The following is a 23,057-nucleotide window of genomic DNA, read 5'->3' on the forward strand; positions in this document are numbered from 1 at the left end:
AAACTTTTAAGCTAAATATCTATTTAGCTTAAAAGTTTATCTTACGACAGGCTAAATAACCAAAGTTACTGCTGTTCATTTCTGACTGTGTTACCTTAACAACCAGTTCCCCATCAGCAGGGAATGGAATATTCTACACAAATTACAGATTCTTTAAAGCATACTTGTGATTTGAGAAAACTTTCACTTTGTATGTAAAAATAGAGTGCATGCCCAAGAATATTAGGCTCCAAAATAAAGTAAGTGGTATCTTATTATAGGGATGCAAAACGAGGGAAAAAGCAGCAGGCAGATGTTGACCACACCTCTCAACCCAGTCATGTGAAATGGTGCCAAAGCAGGCAAACCACTGTAACCGAGACATGTGTTCTGTAAAGCAACATTGTAAGGGGTTTGTATTTCACATAGCAAACCTTCCATTTGCCTTTTTCAACAAGGCATCATTCATCTGTCTTTGTCTGGGGGGAAAAAATACCCAACATGAGAATCCAGTGAGCCTCTACCATGTGTTGAAGCAAACACGCTAAACTCTGCATGAGACGAAAACAAACGCACACTGAAAGCCTGCGACCGGACCCGAGCCCACACACAGCAGTACAGCACACGCAATCGTCTTCTTCTAGCCAGTGTTTGCATATTGTACTGTACATTGAATAATGGCGCATTCGGCTGGTCGTTGTAAACTGGCAAACTCGTATACTTACTTATGTACAAGGTAGAAATATTCAGGGCTTGCGTGCTTGAGGTGAAAACAAAAAAGTAAAGAGCAATAAAATCTGAGGTAGCAAATTCAACAATGATAAACTAGAATTCCTCTATGCATGAGCTTTTAACTGGGCGTCAGAAATCGCTGCTGACTTCGTCACTTCTCGTACGGTGATGATCAGGTGACCCTGTTAAGGCCACAGCTCATACAGAAGCTCATGGCGTTGCTTGATGAAGTCTTTAGGGAGCTCTTTTGGTATACTGCTCTTATGGAAACCGCGTAAGTTTGCCAGTTTACCTGTTACTGACACAACCCAAGAATGCCACACGTGTTCAGCTCTCTAGCAAGTGGGTACAACGTTTACGATAGGGCAGCTGATATGTTCTTCAAGAGAATTCATGGCTTGTAACCCTCCAGTTCCCACCCCCTGAGGTGTGGACCAGCCAATCCAGTGTGCTCACAATCAGAGTATAAATTAGAACATTAACTCCACCTCTTGGGGGGCAGAGGGCGGGACATCAAGGGGACGGAACCAATGACAGAATGGGACAGCAGGATTCCTGTTAGGCCAGCTAACACTACAATTCAACAACCAGTCAGTGAGTTTATCGGAAGCGCCTCGGACATATATAGAAATAATAATCATCGTATCAAGGTTTTCAGTGCAAGACGTAAAATGGCTACTTTTTTGTTTGTCATTATTTCGTCCAATGTTGTCTTGTTCTCTTCAGTCATCCAACACTGGACACAGCAGTAAAGGGATTCTTCTATAACTTAGTTGTCTTTTCAGAATGACTGAGAAGAAGCGTTATCCTTAGCGATTGACTGAGAGTTTCCATATCGGACTGATCGGGTTAGAGACAGAGGTCGCCTCTGTTCAGCTTGTGGTTTTGGTTAAAGGTTGTACCGCTCTGAAGCTTAGAAAGCTCAGGATGTTTCTTGAGAGGAGACTCAAAGATAAAGACTGTGGCAGAGGGAGAGGTTCAATACTTCCCTTGATCCCTATCATGGCTTTACTCTGTCCAAAAAGGTGAGTAGTGAGCGCCTGAAAGGGTTTAGGTGGTAGATCCAGCTGGTGCCTCCGTATGGAACAATGGATACTTCTCTTCTCCCCTTTTCCTCCTCCATTCTCTTAGCTTCCCCCCGGGTCAGAGACATGTCTCTGTGGTGTCCGTGAATCCAGAGGTGTCTGTGGTTCTTGAAGTGAAAGCCTTCTTTGGGTCTCAGCGTCCAAAGGCGACGCCTCTGTCCCTGCAGCCGGGTTCGGTTCCACTGACGGAAAATCCAATCCTCCTGCTATACTTGTCTCCGCATCTGCAGCAGTCCCTGCAGCCATGGCTCCAGCCATGCTGCCAAGCTGGAGCTCCAGCTCCACATGCTGCCCCAGGCTGCCCAGGGCAGAGGGCTCAGGCTGATCCTGGTTGGCGGGGATCAGAGACGAGTCCTGGGGCTGCACAGAGTCAAGAGGCTTGGCTGAAAAGTCTTCAAAGTTCTGCGAGTCCAAGATCTGAAAGGAAAAAACTCTGAATGTTATTACAATACTGCAAAGTGTAAGGCCTTGGAATAAGTCAGGATAGAGTTACATGCACTGATGTCAAACAAGACAGTCGTTCAAGTTCACCAGGAAGTAACTATGGTCTAATTTGTGACATTGTGTCTTATATACTATAAACTTTTGACTTGCAGCTGTAGTATGCTCCTTGACCAACTCCTAGCTCTAGTTCAGAAACTTTCTTAAAAATCCAAGATACGACAGTGAATTTGGCAACGAAATGTCTTTGAGTAGCCAAGCAATGACCAGTAACCTGCACCAGTAACATTTTTATATATCTATATGTATTTATAGTGACACTTATGGTTTGTCAGTATTTTTTCTGTGTACTCCAGCAGCCAAGCAACATCATTTCATTGCCAAATTTACAGTTGTGTCTTTGTGCAATGACAATAAACTAAGTTCAAGTCTAAGTCCAAGTCTGAACCAGTCTTGCAGAATCTTTGCTTGAATGCTCGGCTCCTTGTTTATTAAACCTTTCTTTAAACTTGGCTTTTTGTTTCAGAACAGGAAATGGAAGTTGGACAAGGAGTTTAGCCAACATGTACCGGTGCTTCCACCCTAACCTTTCAATCAAAACTTCACATAAAATCATCTCAACCCAGACTTCAGATTATCTGATATTTGATGCTCTCTCTACTTGTAACTGATATAGAGAGGCTCTGTTCACACAAAAGCTCAATTCTGATTTTTTTTCTTCTTTTGTTGGAATCTTTTCATGGTTGTTCATACTACAACATAAATGCGCTGCAATCAGACCTGTGTGTGAACGGTTTAGGACCGCTGTATTGGTCAGAGCTGTACATGCTCTGTTGAACATCACCAAAGTTCTGAAATAGTCATTCAGAGAACAAACTTTTCACTCATGTTCACCGACTTTACGGGACAGTCATCAAAACAGCATTCCCAATAATCTGTGATTATTTTAAAAGTAATAAAAAAAAAAGCCTCACCTGTGATAGAGAAGCCATTGTATCAGGAGCTGCTCTGTCTCCTGGTCCAGAACCAGGGTAAGGTGAGGGCTGCAGAGCACAAACATCTGGTATGATTTCTCTCTTTACGAAACTGAAAGAACTGAAACTCCTTTGTGGACCAGCCACATGTTGACATGGTGACAGTGTGGTTACCTGAGGCGGTGATGAAACGGCACTGTATGCAGGAGGAACCAGGGCCATCTGCCTCTGCAGGAGCTGCATGATCACACCGATGTCTGCTGACATGCGGCTCTCCAACCTGTCCACAGAGAGGGACACATTTCCACCAAATAGTCAGTTCTATAACATAATTGGACTTCTATGGGTGAGAGAAAATTACTGGCAATATGGTGATGAAGTGATGGGGGTGCTTAATGTAATGTCAAAAATTAACTTCAAATATTTGGGGTTTATTTTTCAGAGTCATATTGTAAACATATTATTTACCCATTTATAAATGTCACACTTTCAAACAAAATATGTTTGAAAGTTTTAGGCCAAAAAGTTAAATATTTGGCCTGAAACTCTATATTTAGCTTCAATCTATAAAGATAGCTGTGTAACTTCACAAATGGAATCCAATAGAAATAACGACAACTGGAAGCAGGTCAACTAACACTCTGTGAGGCTGAAACTAGAAAGCTCACCGAGCTCACAGCAGCTCAGAGGAGGAGCTAGGTCAACCCAGGCGTTGTGCACAGCTCAGTGGTTGCCATGGAGACTAAAGGATTTCTCAAACATGCATGAAAGAATCGGTACAACACTCAAGGTTCTTTTTTTTTATGAGGGAATAACATTATAACATCATGGAAAGCTAAAAAAAAGTCAATTTTACACAATACTGCCCCTTTAAGGATGAACTTGGTAATTTGTGGTCTTGTAAAGGTTTCTGGACGAAGCCAAAGCAAACTGACCTGTTGAGCTGTTTCTGCAGCAGGTCCAGACGCGCGTCCAGCTGGCTGCGCTGCTGGCGGCTCAGGCTGTGCAGAGGCGTGTTGAGAGGCGGGGGGGAGGCCAGGCTGCAGCTGGGCACCTCCTGGTACTGACCGCCTCCTCGACTCTCTCCCCAGAAACTGAAGATGTTAGACACACCTGAGAAAGCACCTGATTGCCGGCGGCAACGGAGTTAGCGGACGTTGTCAGAAGGATAACAGGTGGTGTGTGTGTGAGTGTGTGGTTTACCTGAAAGGGCGTTGCAGGTGTTTCCAGTCTTAGGGTCCCCCTCTGGCTCTGTGGTCTCACTGAAGCTCCGGGGCGGGGCCTGAGCCTTCGGGGGCTCCAGCAGTGCGGGCGGGGGGGCAAGGCCGGTCAGAACAGGCTCCTCCCCCTTTCAGAGCAGAACCACAACAGCTCACAGTCTGCCCATAGCACAAGCTCTATCCAAAACCACCACGAAAGCAGCGTGGAGTGATACCTCGTCACCGCTGGAGTGAGAAGACACGGAGCTGCGATGCCCCCCCCACTGCCTCTTGGCTGCCTCCTCCTTCTCCCTCTGGCTGCTGGCCGCCTCCCTCTGTCTTCGCCGTGAAGATTTGTGGGATTTTTTATATTCCCCGGCGTCGGCGTCGTCTGTACAGAGGAGTTCAAACAGTCGCTTAAGTCCGATCCCTACGTCGTTTCTCCACATGAATTCTGTTAAGTCATTCATTTTATTTGGGCTGTTTGGGTTGTCCATCATTCAAGCTGCTTTGTGTTCAGCTGTCAAACGACAGCTGAGTTTCTGTTTATTTACATATTAATCAGTCAAATTCAGTAAATTTGAATACGTGTCCTGATGAGTCTCGTTTGTCAGGTTAAAAGAAACATTTGGAAATAACCTATAAGCAGGTATTATACAAACTTTGCATTTATGTTTTAAACATGTTTTATTAATGATCAGATGTAATATTTTCATTTTAAATGTCATAGTTTCATTAACTATAAGCAAACAAAATAGTAACCACCAGAAATGAAGGCAAGTCCAGTCCTAAATTCAAACTTTTAAAAAGAAGAATGAGCAAAAGAAAATTTACAATATGGATATAGAAAGCTAACAGAAATCTGTCTAAAAATACCTGATCTTTGGTGGCCGAGTATAAATGCATGCCACACTATTCAGATTTCAATCTTTTTTTAATATTTCAATTTCTGTTTTACATTTTAGCAAAGCTCATGACCTTTGGGCGGCTCATCACATGAAATCCCAATAAAATCAATCGCAGTTTGCAAGGAAAAAGAAAATGTAGTGCAAGTAGTTTTGCAAATAACTGTGTCAGAAGTGAATGTTGTAATTTTACTCCTAAAAAAATAGGTAGTTATGAGTTTGATTTTCATAATTTTATTTGATTTTGACTTCTTTGAACCTGCATGTTTCCTCACTACCTTAAAAACGGAGAGAAGTGCAGAGGGAACTTCACGCTGCATGTTTTGAGCTCTTTTTTTTTTTTTTTTTACATTTTACATCAAAAAGAGAATCAGAAATAAAAGTTTATATAAAGTCTCAGATTTTCTGTGCTTGGACGTTTGATCTCCAGCAGAGAAAAGCAGGGAGGTTGAGAGCAAAGCACCTTTTTCCGTGCGTCTTCGAAACGACAGCTTCCGTCTCCGCAGTTTGTTGAACCCCCCGCCAGCGGAGTCGTCGCTGCTGGGAGAGCCCGGGATCATGTTGGTCTGGAACCGGCACCAAACACCAAACATCAGCTCTGAGCCCAACACAGAACCACACAGGCGGCGCTCACGTTTAACAAATACTCCAGCTAAACTCACGTCTCTGAGGTTGAAGGTAATTTCCAGGTTGTTCCAGAAATGCTCGGCGAACTCCGGATACATGTCCAGCACCTCCAGAACGTCTTCCCTCAGGATCTTATGGAGGTCGCAGTACGTCAGCGCTCTCACATCAGCGTTGGATTTCCCCGGGCGGGGGTACAGGTTGATGGGCTCGCCAAAGATGTCGTTCTTCCCTGCAGAGAGATAGAAAAAAAAAACACTTTTTTGATGGAGAAAATGTTCTTTGTAATGAGTTACTGCATCTCCGCTCAGGATAAACTCAGATGATATCTCCTTCCTAAAATAATGTGCTGAGTTTTTTTTTTTTGTTTTTTTTTCTGCCCGAAGTGATTTTTTTGTTTTGTTTTTGTTTTTTGCTTAGAACATGTTTTGGAAAGAAAGAGGTGATGATTCCCCACCACCAAAAAAAATAAATAAATAAATAAATCACCTCTGGGAAAAAAAAAAAAAAGACTTTGGCCATTATTTTAGGAAGGTTAGTCAAGTGTTTGCCAGTAGATGGCACTGCAGGCCTAAGGTTTATACAACAGGATGTGTGTGTGTGCCCTCTGTGTGTGTGTGTGTGTGTGTGTGTAGAGTAAACACCTGGAAGGAGATAAACATGTTTGAGTTCAGAAAAAGGCAGATTATGTCCCAGATTTACAGCACAGTTTATGTAGAAAGAGGATTTATTCTTCAGTTACAACAAGGATACAATTTCTTTGTAGAATGAATCATAAAAATGAACCTTAAATGTATTTTTTTTTATTTTTACGTTTTAAATTTTGTTTTCAACCAGCTGATGTTCTCATCTAAAGAAATGGAGGGAACTTAACTAAAGCTAACGCAATAACAAAAACTTAAATTGAGAATTTATTTTTTATACCTGAAATAAATAAAACCACAACTAACTGGAACTTTATTGTGTAAAACTAACTAAAGCCCCACCAAAGCAACAAAACCACAGTTACTCTTATTCTCTTCAGCTTTTCTATCCTCCTAAATTTGAATAAAGAAATTTATTTAATGCAACTTGGAATAAGGCTGGAACATGACAAAATGTGGAGAATACTTTCCAGATGTGCTGTACATATTCTGACAAATATTAATGCGTTTTAAAACAGTCTGCTGATTCTGTCATATTTTATCTGACTCTGCTTTTCATTGTAACACTTTTTGTTCAGAATCATAAATAAACTTTGCAAAAGTGTTGGTGATCTACATGTGTGCATGTAACCAAAATGACAAAACAGACAAAAAAAACATATATTACAGGAACATGTGATGCTATATAATCAGTAATAAAGTGTTCCCTTTATGCATTTGTACATTTTCACTTTTAACTATAATGTTTTAAATTTATAACATTATAACAGTTGTTAACACCACCTATATAATAAACAAATCAACATAGTACAAGTGTAACTTAAGACAGACTAAAATTATTAAGAAATGAATTGGTGTCTTACCCAAGATGGCTACCACCACGTCTCCTCTCAGTATCTCTATGGATCCCCTGGATATGAAGTAGAGGGCAGTGAGGACGTCCCCGGCGTGGACCAGAGTGTCGCCGGGTGGGGCGTGGGTGGTCTTAAACTTCATGGCCAGCGCCCGGAGGCAGCCCTTGGTGGAGCCTTTAAAGGCCTTGCAGTTCTGCAGCAGCGTTCGGTTCAGGTGGAGGCAGATGTCTGCCTGAAGACACTCTGGGAACCCTTTGAGGACCTGGAGAGGAGGCCGGGGGGAGTTAATGATGGAACTGACAGAAAATATTTACTCAGTTGTGCCAGAAGCTAACAGGAATGACTCAAGTGTTAGGTCTATGTAAAGTATAAACCGGTTATAAAAAATATATTTAACCTTTTTTTTCTAACTAGCTTTGTTTCTGTTGATCACATAGTTGAGCAATTTGACATTTCGTAAAGAAATTCTCTTAATGGAAACACGGCAATTTTGAAAAAAAAAATATTTTCCGCTGAAACGCTTTGCTGCTAAGATGAGGTGTTTTTTTTTCTTTTTTTTTTTTTGCCAACCGCAACGGAAATTTTATTTATTTATTTATTTACATCATATGAGTCACACGATCAACAACCAGATGTTGCCACTGGCGCAAACCACAAAGGCGACAACAGGAAGAGGCAGGAGGATGATGGTGCCACATGTTTTATAATAACTTATGTGAACAAACTTATGCACAGGTGATTTTGATTGAGTTTCTTATTTAATGAAAACATTGCAATTGTTGAATTGTGTGTTTACGACAATAGCTGAGTAATGACATTGTGGTAAATGGAAACCCAGCCGTATCGTGTTTGAGGCGCTGGTGAGTCTCCATTTGACCAGCGATGTGGATCAAATCTGAAGCTTAGAAAGTTATGACATTATTAATCTGAGCTTTCCAAAATGGCTGAAAGGCAAAAAGAAGGTAATAAAAACAATCTCTTATTTTTATGGCATTTAGTAAACAAAACTAAAAGTGAGCATAGACTAAATATCACAACTAGAACAAAGAAGGATATGACATTTATTGATGTAATTGGATACAGGTCAGATTTTAATAACTAAGCAGAAAATACGCTTTAAAAAACGGTCTATGAGCTGATTTTTGTAGCTTTGTTGCAAAATGAAGTCAAACGGTATTGCAGAGGGTGAGTCAGCGGGCCTGGAGAGTGATTAATATAAAGAATTGGTGCAACTTTAATGAGCTCACTGCCAGGCTTTTAAAGCAGCAGGCGCCAGGCTTCCATTCCGACTGTCACACTGACTTCACAGAGCCGGAAAGCTTTGCTGCTATAACCCCCATTCTGAGTATCTCCCTCTCCATTTTCCCTGTTCCTATGTGTTTCAACGTGCGTTCTTGTTTCCAGCTTCTCCTGGCTCCCACTTCATCGCTCAGAGTTCCTGAGCCAACGTTGCTACGAACAGATAGAGACTGGGAACCTGAGAGATACTGATAAGGTATCTGCAGATAAATATCCCAACCGCTGTCCGTTTGTAAGTACTCATTAATTACACACTGGGAAGGTTTGATTAATAGCAGAGATGCGGCAAAGGACACATCAATTTATCTGCATGAAATAAAATAATAAGAGCAGCCTTGGAAATCAGCAGCTGGATGCTCCATTAACCTGGAGTCAGGAGAACACCATTAAGAACTCGCCTCGAAAATCTGACTTTACATGGTTTATTTGGTGATTCTGCAGGGCAGTGGTGGGAACCGGACCGCTAGCTAAAAAGGTAGTTGCACTAACCATTAAGCATTAATTATAAACGTTAGCTCTGCTAACGTTTCAGAGCTACACCAAATCGGTATTTAGCAGAAGCAAATGTTAAAGTGCTAACTTCAATTCAAATTTCATCTGCCCTTGAAAGACTACAACCCTCAAACATTAAATTCATTTTGACATTCCAATTCATATGTTCTATAATATTCTCAGATTGTATTAAGTTCATATCTTATTCTCTACTGTTTGTTTTATTTTGTCCCTGTATGTCTCTTGTGTATTGGAAGGAGAGGAAACAGGACGGCTAACTTCAAGAATTTTTCAGTCAGTAACCAAAACTTCAACGCAAATGACAAACTTTATTCAACTGAAAGTTTACAAAACAGCCAAGTAAGCTAGCGTTTTAGAATTTTCAGAAAAAAATAATTGAGGGGGAGCCAAGTGTACTAAAGGTTTTCAAAGTTAGAAAAGTGCTAAATGAAAAATGAGCTCTCCTATTTGCGCATTAGCACAAGGGTGCCCTGCACGGCTAGTGAAGAGCAAATGGTACACAAATGGTTTACCAAAACCTTTCCGAAAAAAATGTATAAACTTTTTGTAACTGAAGGAAGATGTAGCGTTCAATTTTCACAATTATCAAAAAACATTCAGCAACAAACTGGATTATAAGATGAACCTGCTACGGCTCATTATTTTTCAAGGTGGCTTGCAAAAGTCTTCATACCCCTGAAACATTTTTCACATTTTGTCGCTTCACAACTACAAACCTCAGTGTAATTTACAGATATCTCATGTGACAGACCAACACAAAGTGGTGCTGAAGTTAAAAGAAAAGGAAAATTGATGATTGTCAACGGCTATATAGGGAAAAATAAGTGATTACACAACACACCTCGTGTATCAAGTCCAGCTCATATGGGATTAAATCAATTCCATAACCGTGAGGGTAATACACGGCAGAGGAATAACAGAATGCCTGGTGAAACATGGGCCCCATCCGCAGTTCATCCATCAGCGAAGCCTCCTGAGTTACAGTGGAGTAAAGACTGCTGAAGTCATAAATAAACTAATGGAGCTCTGAGTGCAGCAGAGCTTTATTGAGGGGCCATGGCTGCGTACAAAGGAACAAGTCAATGTGATGATTCTCCAATTGTCTTCCAGTGAAGGGCTGAATGAGAGAGGCACAGCGCGCCGCCTCAGCGCTTCTCCAGGCAAACTGCGGGTCACGGCGCCGCACAAAGAAGAATCCTTCCTCTGTGTCTGCAGAGGGCCGGTGCAATCTGACAAGCTCCCCTAAGGTAGATTTAAGAAAGAGCTCACTTCCTCTCTGCCTTCCCCATCACAGCGGCATTATTTTTCCACGACTGCGAGAGGTCAGAGCCGGAGACAAGGCGTAAACATCATGTTGACCAAAAGCCTAGCCACGTCTCTGACTGCGTTTTCATTACAAAAGTGCCCAAATCTTTCTCTGTTTTCTGCTAATGTTGAAAAAACACTATTTCACAATTGTACTGTTTCCATTAAATAAAAAAATGAAATTAAAATCACACATGAATAAGCATGTTCTGGTGATAAGTCATTAAAAATCATGGCAGCAACAGATGCAAAAAGTTTTATGAGATATTGATCATCTACCAGAGGAGACGTCGGCGTCGTATTCAGGAGTTGGAGTGACAAGCGCTGCCTACTTGGAGCTGCTACGTGGGTGACATTTTGGGGAAATTGTAAATGGTGATTTTACAGAAGAGCGATGGATTCAACACGTTGAAATGACAAAGCTTTTTATGAGCTGTGATGCTGTGAAATCAAAAACAAACCATCATCCTACTACCACTTCCTGTTGACTTTTTCATCCTTTTTGCCAGTAGTAACATCGGGTTGTCGATCATGTGAGTCGGGTGATGCAAAAAAAAGATCTTCTTTTGCAGGCCTTATGTACAGAACAGCACATGGCTGTACTGAACAGGATAACGTCCGATTATATGTGGGAAAAGCTTGGAAATTACACAAAGTGTTCAGAAAACCTCGGCATTCCGTCCTCTGATATTCCACACTCTGCCTGAGAACCTGTGCAGGTTTAAGTTGCACCATCCAGGACACTGCGGCACCGCATCCAGCAAGAGGTCAACTGCACACAAAATTTATGTAAAAACACTCCATGGTGTGTTTGAGTCCATTAACAGGTGTGAGTCACTGTGCCGGTGGGTGTCTGAGTTGCAGCTTTAGCAAAGCACAAGTGCATTTCGTTATTCTGGACGACTCTGATTTTCTTTTCATTTGATTGCTATGCTTGCAATGTTGACCACTCTTTAAATGAAATCCTCTTTTATGATATTTAATCTCAATGTGAAATATTAGACAAATAATTATTTCCTAAGGTGAAATAAACTGGCACATTTATTCAACTTTGCAAAATTTCATGTTAAGAAATAACAGATTTTAACAAAATCTCAGTATTACAACTATTGTTGCCCCTAAATTTCTTAATAACAAATGTAACTTAAACATTTATTTCATTTATTTAGAATTTTCTTGTTAAAATTGATCAGAAATTATGCTAAAGATGAATATGAAGACAAATATCTGATTATTTTAAGACACTCCATAATATTTTTCATCATATCTTCATCTGGGGTAAAGATAAATAGCCAATGTACAGTAATGGGAACCACAAACTAAAGAGTTAGCCATGCTAACCCTAAAGCACTAATCCTAAACATTAGTTCTGCTAACACTAAAGAACTAGAGAACTACACTAACAAGGTATTTAGTGGAAGCTAATGCTAAAGCACTGACTTCAATTCAAATTATAGCTGTCCTTGAAAACTACAACCCTCAGGCACCAATTTCATTTTGACATAATACCCGACATGCTTTAAAATGCCCCTAGATATTTGTGTTTCATTTTGTTCCTGCATGGTCCTTGTTTGAAATAAAGTTACTGAGAAAAACAAAACAGAGAACATGAGGAGAGGAAACAGAACTTCTGTGTGAACAGTCGTTAACCAGCTAAAAGAAGAAAAAAAAAAGGTGCGTGGACGTAAACGTCTAACTACTTGCAGAATTTTGAACAGTTGATAACCAAAACTTCAACGGAACTGAAAGTTCACACAACAGCCAAATGAATTAGCGCTTCAGAATTTATCCAGAAAAATTCACTTAGCAGAAGCTAAGTGCACTAAACTTTCTCAAAGTTAGCAAAAGTGGTAAATAAAAAATTTGCGAGAGCTCTGAGTTAGCAAAAGTACGAAACAAAAAAATGTGCAAATGTTCAGTTAGCGAAAACGTTAGATGAAAAATTAGCAAGAGCATAAAGTTAGCGAAATGGCTAAACCAAAAATTAGCTCTGCTATTAGCATGTTATTAGCATGTGCCCACCTTGGCCAGCTTACACCTCACATATAGTGAGAATGTACTGAAATGACGTTCATGCATACAAGTGGATCTTAGATCAGTGGATTCCCAGAAAAACCCTGAATCAGGAAAAAAGTCAAGATGGTGTGAGCCACGGCCTGACAATAGAGATAGAGGAGCCTGGGAACTCACGGCGTTCATGTCGATGCCGTTGGTGTAGGACCAGGCGTGCTGAAAGTACTCCTCCAGCCTCTGCCGGAGAGGGTTGGGGATCTGGTGGAAGCGGATGAACTCCCTGACTCTCAGCATCTGGGTGTGGTAGCGGGCCGTCCCTGAGTAGAGCCGCTGGATGATGGCTGACACGTTCCCGAAGATGCTGGCGTACATCAGGGCTGGAGAACACAGACATGAGCAGAGACTGTAGGAATGTAGTGTAGGTTATTAAAAGGAGGAAAAACGACCGTGAGCAAAGTCAGGGCCGTCCCGAACGGGAGAAAAACATCGAGAAGTTCGATGTGAAAGACTTTGTCTGCAGAGGACAGGCTGTTATTTGAGTTCTCCTTGATGAACCTCAGTGTCTTGCTGTCATGTTGGATCCTGCTGACCTCCAAACCTCTGTCAGCTCCTATCACTGTCTACGTAACACACCACAAAGCCTCCATGTAACAGTCTAAACACACGTTTGGCAGGGGAACCAAAAACACACTCCATCTGAAAAGGTTTTTACCTGCAAATTCAAATTGCATTCAAGTATTAAAGCTGCAAAGGATTGGGTTTTACTTATGGTCAGGTTGTCTAAATAAGGAAGGCAGCCACAAAATAAAACTTACACACAAATCACTACAACAAGGTTTCAGCTGGGTTTAAGAATAATTCAAATTTACACAAGTTATTTTTATTTTTAGAGTGTGCACGTTATTTCTTTGGGATAAAATGTTGTTCCACTGGATATCAGTGTTCAGGACTGGAATAGTAATGGAGGTGAAACAACAAGTTGATCATTGGTACTTTGCTTTATGATCAGTGAAATGACAGGCAAGCTAATTAACACTGGGAGATCTGCAGTGATAGCATCAGGACAGGATATTACAGCGTCTTCACTTCATTTACAAGTTTTAATAATATCTTTAATGAATGATAAGGGTAGAAAATGAAAAAGGTAATCAATTTATTTTGCAATGATGAATAAATGAGGTGAAAGACTAAACTAATTACAAGATTTCCCTCTGAATAAGTTTAAAACATGACAAAACATCCAGCATCAGAGTACCAAGAAACACGCAGCTCTTTGATTTCAGACTTATTTAAATGGATTCATTACATTATGAGTAAATCCATTTGTGATTGTTTTTTTGTTCCAAGATAATAATTTATGTTCACAAATTAAACTTATTTCATTCGTTCATAAGTTTGACCCCGATGACAAAGTGAATCATCACAATTAATATCTGATCGACTTCTAAAAAAAGTAGAGATACACCAAGAAAGAAATTGGCGAATGCAGTTGAATTTTCACCTGAAAGTTGGAAACTCAAAAATTTGATCCTTTTCTGTCCAGTGAACACACCACACTAACAGCTACTGGCTCTCGCTACCAATGACGCTAACAGTTAGCTACTTTTTTTGGTAATCTGTTTAGAAGACAAACTTTCATTATCTCTAAGGACTCCACATCATTTTAAAAATAATTGCTAGCCTCCATGTAACACCTTACAGGCAACATACTCATCAGAAAATTACAAAAATAGAGTCAAAGGCTTTCAGCAGATAACAGGAAAGCTATAAAATGCAGCATGTTTTATCCTTTGAGGTTTCGACCTCTTTCTGTCAGGGAACATGCTGGATTTGGAAATGTTGGGAGCCTTTTAAAAATAACATGAGTTCAGCTAATTTTTCTAGGGAACACACACCAAGTCTGATGATTTGGCAATGAATACTAAAGGATTCAGAGGTGGAAGACACTAAAGAAAATGTGAACTGTGTCATCATTTTGTCTGTTTTAATGTAGAAAGGCTTTTTTTTCTTTCTTACATTAACTGCACGGTGACAGGACGTATTTTCCCAATATAAATACATTTAATAAAATGCTACGAATTTTTTCTTTCTTTTTCTTTTTTACACAAAATATATTTAACGTTTTTAGAAATGTAAATAAGAAAGTATGTACACACTGACAGCACGAGGGATCTGCTTTAATTATGTAATGCATGGTAACTGCAGGACGTTTAAACAGTAAATTGGTTCAAAGCAATCATTAACACTGTTACAGTTTTTCAATTTGGACTTTGGTTACAATGTGTTATGGTTTAAAAGTCCTCTCATTAATCCATGTCTAACCAACACTATATAAGTTATTAATAGCTGTTAAAGGTGAGAAATTGGAAAAAAAAAATCTGGCGTTTTTTTTGCCAAATAGTGAACCAAGTCCAACCTGTATGTTTTATCCTGTTATATTGAACATTTCAGACTACCGTAGACGAATAATAAGAAATTGCAAATGTTGTTTTTAGCACAGTCACCTTCTCACCCTTTACTCATGAATAATAAGCAGTTATTAATTATTTATAAAGTGTTTATAGATGAATGGATAACATATCTATGAACTATTTACCATCTGTAAGGGGAGCCTTATTGTAAAGCGGCACCAAAAAAATACTGGATCTTGTGTGTCTAAACTTTCTGTAAGAAAAGACGTTTCATACCAGTTAAATCAGCTGTTCTTCATCCAACCATCCACCCATCCATCCACCCATCCACCCATCCATCCATCCAACTATCCACCCATCCATCCATCCATCCATCCATCCATCCATCCATCCATCCATCCATCCATCCATCCATCCATCCATCCATCCATCCATCCATACTTACATCCGATGAGCATAACACAGATGGAGAAGATCTTCTCAGAGTTGGTGTTGGGTGACACATTTCCAAAACCCACACTGGTCAGACTGCTGAATGTGAAGTAAAGAGCTGTGACATACTTGTCTTTGATAGAGGGTCCTGAACCTGATGGAGGAGGGGAAAGGGTTGGGGGAAAACAGGGTAACAAGAACAGATTACACATAAGATAGCATGCCCTTTTATGCAACAGACTGAAATCCGCCATGCAGCGCTGAAAAGAGCGGTGAGTTGGAAGCGGGGTACGAGAGAAACAAGGATCTGTTGTTGCTTTGAGGTCATCAGCTCAGCCTCTCAGGCAGCTGTACAGTTTCCCTGGTTCAATTTAATGCTAATCTGAAGTTTTACTGCTTTATTTGATTTTTTATTTTATCACCAGTAACAGAACATCAAATTACCATTTGTGATATTATTTTTCCAGTTAAACATTGGCTACTAACCATTGTAAATCAGTTCCCCAACTTTGGTAATTTGGTGATATGAATTTGTATTTTATTGATTAATTATTCTTTCAAACGACCAAATTAGACCGTGGAAATGAACATTTTTGAGAAGCTTAGCACAGAGGTGTCCACAATGTGGCCCTGGGGCCATTTTCGGGCCGCAACATGATTTTTTTGTGGTCTCAGACTGCAATGCATGAATGAAGCAAAATTGGCCTGCCGACACAGCAGCAAAATGAATACCAACAAGTTTGCTGCTTTATTTTCACCAATATCTGTTTATATTTAATTAAAAACTTTTAACTCTATTTTAGACAACAGTTAATTTTTCAAAGTCTGAAATTTGGTTCCAAACAACCCACGTTTCAGCTTCAGCCAAACTGTGTTTCCTAGAATAACTGACTTATTACAACACTGGTTCCTACCAGGCAGGTATGTTATTCTGGTGACTGTTAGTACCTGGGACGGATTCATTGAAGTGTTTTCCCAACTGGTCCCCCAGGGTGTGGAGCCACCCTATAGAACCGTTCCGCTCCACACTACCAATTGCATACCTGGAAAAAAAAAACAAAAAAAACACTATATGAATGTTCTATTTTTCATTGATCACTTTATTAATCAAATTTAATTCTTAATAAAAAAGAAAATAAAATAAAGCCATGTATGACAAAGATGTATTTTGTAACTAAATAAATCAATATTAAAGGGGCACTATTATGCATTTTCCAGGCACATAGAGCCATTTCATAGCACAATCAAGTAACTATGTGAACTTCAGTTGTTTTTGGGCCTCTATCTCTTTAAGAAACTCCTGCTCTTTCTGAAACTCTGCCTACAGGAAGTCATCTCAGCATCGTTCCTCTATTAACCCTTTAACAATATTTTTACCAGCAGCCAGCAGTGTTTGCTAACTGCTGCTGGCTAGTCTGAAGGGACTGAGTGGGGAAATCGCCAGAGAGGATTTCTCTGGGAGGTAGGAATTTGGAAGCTTGGATATTGCGGCTCAGAGAAGGAGCTACGTCCATTCAGACATTTTGCATGGTTGAATGGTTGCCATGGAAATTAAAGAATTTCTCAAATATGCATGAAATCCTGAGCAGGATTACCATTGCAACAACACATTATCAATAGAGTAAAACTAACTTGTCTCACAACAGTCTAAACCCAGCTCACATTCCCTATTAGTAGGTGAACAATCCAAAGCTTGGTGAGACAAGACAACCTCCAGGTATGTTTTAGACGAGGGAATAACATTAGAACATGGTGTAAAGCTAAAAAAAAAAAAAAAAAAAGAGTCAATTTTATATAATCCTGACCTTTTAAAGGTTTAACTCAAATGTAAATAAAGTATTCCAACATTATTCCTGCTTTTTCTCTGGACTATCAGAAAATCTCTCTGAGTACCAGATGCAGGCCAGCCAGTGAGCGATGAGGGCGAAGGTGCACATGAGGAGGAAGAGGACAGCCGCTCCGTACTCTGAGTAGCGGTCCAACTTCCTGGCTACGCGGACCAATCGCAGCAGACGAGCAGTTTTCAGCAGGCCAATCAGGGTGGTGGTCTGAGGTCGAACACAAGAACAATCACACAGGAGTGAAGTAACAAAACAGAGACGATATATCTGCTACTGTCATCCTGTCACTAACACACGCACATACTCACACACGCGCACACACACAAACACACACACACACACACACACACACACACACGCGCACACACGCACAGCGTCGGTGTGGCTGTGGCCTTGTACCACAGTGATTCAGTGCAGAGGAGGTGCTAAATCTTGATTGCCATTCGTTACTGCGGGGTGTCAACTCCCTCGCCTCTCTGCTTGTACTCAGCAAGCCCTCATGGTGTCCATACAACAGATAAATAACAAGCTGATTACTGCGCTGGCAGAGCGCCCTCTTCTGCTCTCTCTGTGTGTGTGTGTGAGCGTGTGTGTCTGTGCCGTCAAAGTAAATACGTGCTTTGTGGTCAGGAAAAGCTCTGCTGGACAGCATTAGTGAAATGGATGTTAAGCTAAGTGTTCCCCAGGCACCATTTGTTTTCCATTTCCCAAATGTAACTTCTGTGTAACTTAATTGTTTCAATTCTTTTCCACATAAACTGCATGATTGGTAACATTCCCCACCTGATTCAATAAATTCACTTTTTTTATGTCTCCCAAAGATCTCTTTGTCTCTTCAGTGGCTCAGAGATTCACTCAACAGAAACTACTGTCTCTTTAATTGGTACCACTTTAAAATAAGGCCCCCCTTAATGATCCTTAATAAATAGTTTATAGATATGTTATGCATTCATTTATAAACACTTTATAAATCATTAATAGCTGTTTATTATGCATTAATTAAAAGTGAGAAAGAGATTATCTGCTTAAAATTATGTTTACAATTGCTTATTGTGCTAACAAGTTGTTATGCTAAAATGTTTAGCATAACAACTCTAGATAAAATATATAAGTGAAATAGACTTGGTTCATTATTTAGCAAGAAACCAGAATATTTTTTTCCTTCTTGTCCTTAATTAATTAAATAATAAACACTTATTTATGATTTATAAAGTGTTTAGAGATGAATTAATAGCATATGTATGAACTATTTATTAGACATCTGTAAGAGGAGCCTTACTGTAAAGTGGTACTCTTTAATTATATCTTACCAGAAGGGGTGGCAACACTTATGCTAATCTGCTAATAGTGGAGCTAATTTTTGTTTTTGCTAACTTTCAAAACATTTATCACACTTAGCTTCCCCTAAATTAAATTTCTTAAATAAATTCTAAATTGCTAATTTACTTGACTGTTTTGTAAACGTTTTGTTTGACATCATATTTTATATTTTTGCTCTGTCTCTTGTTTTTCCCCACTAACTTAATTTCAAACAGAACAATCTAAAACATGGACAGCAGTGAACAAGATGCAAACATCAATACATCTAAAACTATTAAAAACACTGGTGAATTATTTTGTCAAAATTAAACTGGTGCTCAAATGTTGTAGCCTTTCAAGGGTAGATATAATCAGAGTTGAAATTAGCGAGTTAGCATTAGCTATAGTGTGTTATTGCAGTGCTTTAGCGTTAGCTGAGCTAATGTTTGTAATTAGTGTTTTAAGGTTAGCACTTAGCACAACTAACTTTTCAGTTTTCAGTGCCAAATGTTTATTTGTATAAACAGCAAATCTTAAAATAAAGCCTATGAGACAAAATTAAATATTAAATGGGGCAAAATTATTACACTGCACATAAAAGCTGAGAACTCCATGTTGTAGCATATTGCTTTGGTAATGGTGGATAAGTTGAGTGCATGGATGTCCTCTGGGTAAGAACCACAGTTTTCATTTAAAGTAGGCTCAACCTTAATAATGCAGAATTTTCACCCCAACACAGTTTAAATGGGTGAGTTCTGAAAACGTTCAACCAGTGTAAAGGACTAAAACACACACATGCATACACACAAAAACAAAACGTAGAGCAAAGTGTCACCTGAAGGAGAAGGAGGTATGAAGAGGAGCGTCTGGATTCAGATCTGGACTGTATCACTGTATCACTGCATGAGCAGAATCTGCTTTCATTGAGATGCAAAGTTTCCTTAGGTTACCTTCAGGTGTGTGTTGATGTTACCAGGTTGTTTCTGAATGAGTGTTAACAGAACCTAAGCAGAACTTTGTTTTTATGATTTAGGAGAGTCACAACTTAAATGGAAAAGTAAAAAGACAAGACGGCTCGCTCTTGTTAAACCCAGATGAGGCTGATTTGAAGAAGTTCACTCAGTGCGATTATCGGCTGATTTTAACCAAAATCCTTCACCATGAGAGAAAATCTGTGGTCATTGAGTGTGACAGCTGTGCCCAACATCCCAAGATGGCCTGTGATAAATATCCAGCAGATTTTTTCTAGGTGAATCATGCAGTGGGTCTCACTGCTGCCACAGACTGATGCTTAGCCTCTCCGTCCCTGACATGAGTGTCCCCGTCTCCCTCCTCTGCTCCTTCTCACCCTCTTCTCAGCAGTTGACTCGTGTAACAGCAACATTCACAACTTGCTGTTCAGTTATTGTTGGACTGATATTTTTGTGGAATCTGCCTGAAGTAACCGTGCTGAAGCAAACTGCAACAATGAACCAGGAAAGTACTCTGGTTGGTTTGTTTGGCCCAAACCAGGAATATAATTTTTTTTGTTTGTTTTGTTTTTATTCTAATTATTTAAAAGTTAAAGCTAATTATTAAAAGTAGCTCAAAGTATCTATCTGTGCACACAAACAAACTCCTGGCGCCATGTCTGATTCTTAACAGGAAGTCATTGTTCTTTTGAAGCAATCTGATTGGCTGAAATAGGTTTTAGCTTAGACCTGCCTGCCCCCTATTGGTCAGACCCTGTGAGTCTGGATATTGTGTATGATATTGTTTTTAAATGATGTGGAGGATATGTTTGTTTTTATAAAGACGTGTGTACAAGGCTTTAGTTTCCATAACTGTCTGGGTTTTTCACAATTGGAAATGTTTCCAAACAGCCTTTCATTTACCAGCTGACCAACAGTGCACAGCAGCAGCTCATTAAAAGAAGATTAAGTCGTAGGAACACCACGACTGCGAGGTTTTGAAATTGGAACTTTCTAAACCTCTTTGGTGTATCTTGACACTGTTAACCTGCTTGTGCCTTCGATTGTGGTTTTATGCAGCTGTGAGCCTAAAATTGTTCCGATTCATTGTGTACAAGACTCGGCATCTCTAATCCCTACGTGTGTTTACCTCCTCTCCGTTGCGGTAGATAAGCAGGTCAAAGGGAATAGCAGCAACCATGTCAATGAGGAACCAGCCTTTGAAGTAGTGAACGGCGATACGAACCGGGTGGCTCACCACTTCATCATTAGAGTTCACATATGTTGTCCTAAAAGAAAAGTCAAGCCCAGTACTTGGTGTCAGTAATATTTAGTGTACCTGACACAAACTCTAAAACAACAAATCTCTGTTTTTTAGCGACACTGGGTTCCTGTTAAACATTCATCACATCAGCAGAGATTCAGACCTGAAGTTGATGAGGATGTCAATGATGAACATGATGTCGACTATGAGGTCCACCACATTGAGAGGAGAGCAGGAGTAACCGCAGTTCTGCTTGGCTACCTCTTCCTGAGAGGAGAGAGGGACAGAGGAAACATGTGGAAACAGAGGAGGAGAATTAGGAGCTAAAGCACTAAAAATAGAAGGCATCTTTCAGATGGATTAACATTAAGGGCTTTAGGTGAATTTGCATATGTATGACGACAAAGCATACAGAAGTCGTGCAGTAATGGGACGCTCTGCACGATCCAAGACTTGGACATCTGCTGTCTTTCTTGGTCTTCATGTCACCTCAGACTTATATATAGCGCTTTTCAACCCTCAAGGCAGATGAAGAGTCTTGCCCAAAGACACCACAACAGAGGCCGACAGAGCAGGACTCTGCTGATTATGTGACGCCAGTTGGTTGCACTTATTTATTTTTTATAAAACCTCAATAAAACACGTTCAAGTTTGTGGTTGTAACATGATAAAAAATGTGAATAAATAGTGTGAACTGAGCTCGGGGTGAGGCCCTACGTGGTCGTTGAGGAGGAAGGCGGCTGAGTAGGGGGTCAGGATGGCAGTGTAGATGACCAGCAGCAGGATGAGCCAATCCCACACCGCCTTGAAGGGACTGTAGTGCAACACGGTCCACTTGTGGATGCGAGGAGCTTGAAGCTTGTACTCTGGCAACACATCTGCACCGAGAGACAACACCTGGGTAGACAGAGAAGGAGAGAGGGGAAAAAAGGAGCAATCAGATGTGGAAGAATGTAGACAAAGAAGGAGAGGGGAAAAAAAAAGGAATGACCCTAAAAAATAAGACAGTAAAAAGAATATAATTAGGAAACTTCTGCTTACAGATATTTCTGCATAGAGCAGGCGCGCATACGAAGAGTTCATTAACTATACATGGATCCCTGCAGTGTGCATTTAGGGGAGACAACAACACTGCTTTGCAATTACAGCGATAGCGTCCGTGCCCACCGAAGATGACGAGAACCGTTCTGAAGGCACTGGCCCTCTTAAGGTTATCCTCCTGGGCAGCCAGCTTCTCACACACACACACGCACACCCCCGCACATGCACACACACGCACACACACTGAGCCACAGCACATGCACAAATACACACAAAAGCAAGAACACAGTAATTCTGTACAAATACAGCAGTGATGTTTTGACATGACTCCGACAAAACTGAGAGCAACACACAGAAACATCTTTTCTCCTCACGGTCCTCCCCCTGACACACACACTCCAGAAAAGAAATCTGAGGTTTCATGGCGCAGTGCTAAGTAGCTTTACTTGCAGTAACGTATACCACTGTCTGCATTGCCCTTGCATGGATGAAAGAAGGAATAATCCCGTATGTGATGAACGAGGCGCTGTGAGTTGAACGTACAGCAGTCGCTTCAGGTGGAGGCATCAGGAAGCTTGAGACGGGCTGAATGTAGGAACTCATTATGATTAAGGAGACGTTTAATTTGCTGTTACACATTCTACGCACAGATCTGGGACAGTAAAAACAGTGATTATCACTGCAATGGCTGCTGGAGGCATGCAGGCTCTGACAGCCAGTGAGTCAATATTCTGTTCTGGAAGCTAATCTATAACGTAAGGAACAAACAGCCACAGTTTGAGAAGCATTCCTTCATTATAAAGAAAAAGAAAAAAATGTGGATTTGAATTCATATCTCATTTACTACAGTTTCCTGTACTATCTAGGCATAGAGCCATTTTAAAGCAAAATCAAGTAAAAATGTTACTTGTAGTTGTTATAAAAATGCAAAAATAACTTTAAAAAAATGTAACTTTGTAATTTAACGCCTTGAAATTGGGCCTCTGTTTCTTTAAGAAGCTCCTACTCTTTCTGAAACTCCGCTTTCAGGAAGTCGTCACAACATGGCTCCTCTATCAATCCTCTGATGTTTTTACCAGCGTTTTACTGACAAACTGCTCCTATGATGAGCTCAGCAGATACAGTTCCACCAGGTTTGCTGATTACTGCAGTAAGAAAGTATATGTGCAATTTCCCACAAGCGTTGTAGAAGGCAGGCGGTGGATGTGCTCTGGTCAGAGGAGACCAAGAATATCGACTTTTTGGCCCATAT

General features: G+C 40.3%; 1 protein-coding gene across 1 annotated transcript in view; it reads right to left on the reverse strand.

Moving 5' to 3' along the window:
• The window catches only part of LOC106922108 (voltage-gated inwardly rectifying potassium channel KCNH2-like), a 41,086-nt gene continuing 18,029 nt past the window's right edge, over positions 1-23,057 (reverse strand). Inside the window, exons 3-16 of the mRNA XM_088001612.1 lie at positions 21,482-21,661; positions 20,928-21,031; positions 20,651-20,789; positions 17,304-17,458; positions 16,359-16,453; positions 15,424-15,564; positions 12,745-12,944; positions 7,447-7,699; positions 5,779-6,171; positions 4,647-4,801; positions 4,415-4,559; positions 4,147-4,336; positions 3,386-3,491; positions 1-2,213 (exon numbers count right to left, since the gene is read on the reverse strand). Of these exons, the coding sequence (XP_087857738.1) occupies positions 1,839-2,213; positions 3,386-3,491; positions 4,147-4,336; positions 4,415-4,559; positions 4,647-4,801; positions 5,779-6,171; positions 7,447-7,699; positions 12,745-12,944; positions 15,424-15,564; positions 16,359-16,453; positions 17,304-17,458; positions 20,651-20,789; positions 20,928-21,031; positions 21,482-21,661 (2,631 nt within the window). The 3' untranslated portion in view covers positions 1-1,838. The remainder of the gene's footprint in view (positions 2,214-3,385; positions 3,492-4,146; positions 4,337-4,414; positions 4,560-4,646; positions 4,802-5,778; positions 6,172-7,446; positions 7,700-12,744; positions 12,945-15,423; positions 15,565-16,358; positions 16,454-17,303; positions 17,459-20,650; positions 20,790-20,927; positions 21,032-21,481; positions 21,662-23,057) is intronic.

Source organism: Poecilia mexicana, unplaced genomic scaffold, assembly GCF_051168715.1.
Source record: "Poecilia mexicana isolate PSO_F unplaced genomic scaffold, ASM5116871v1 scaffold_20, whole genome shotgun sequence".
Taxonomy (NCBI): domain Eukaryota; kingdom Metazoa; phylum Chordata; class Actinopteri; order Cyprinodontiformes; family Poeciliidae; genus Poecilia; species Poecilia mexicana.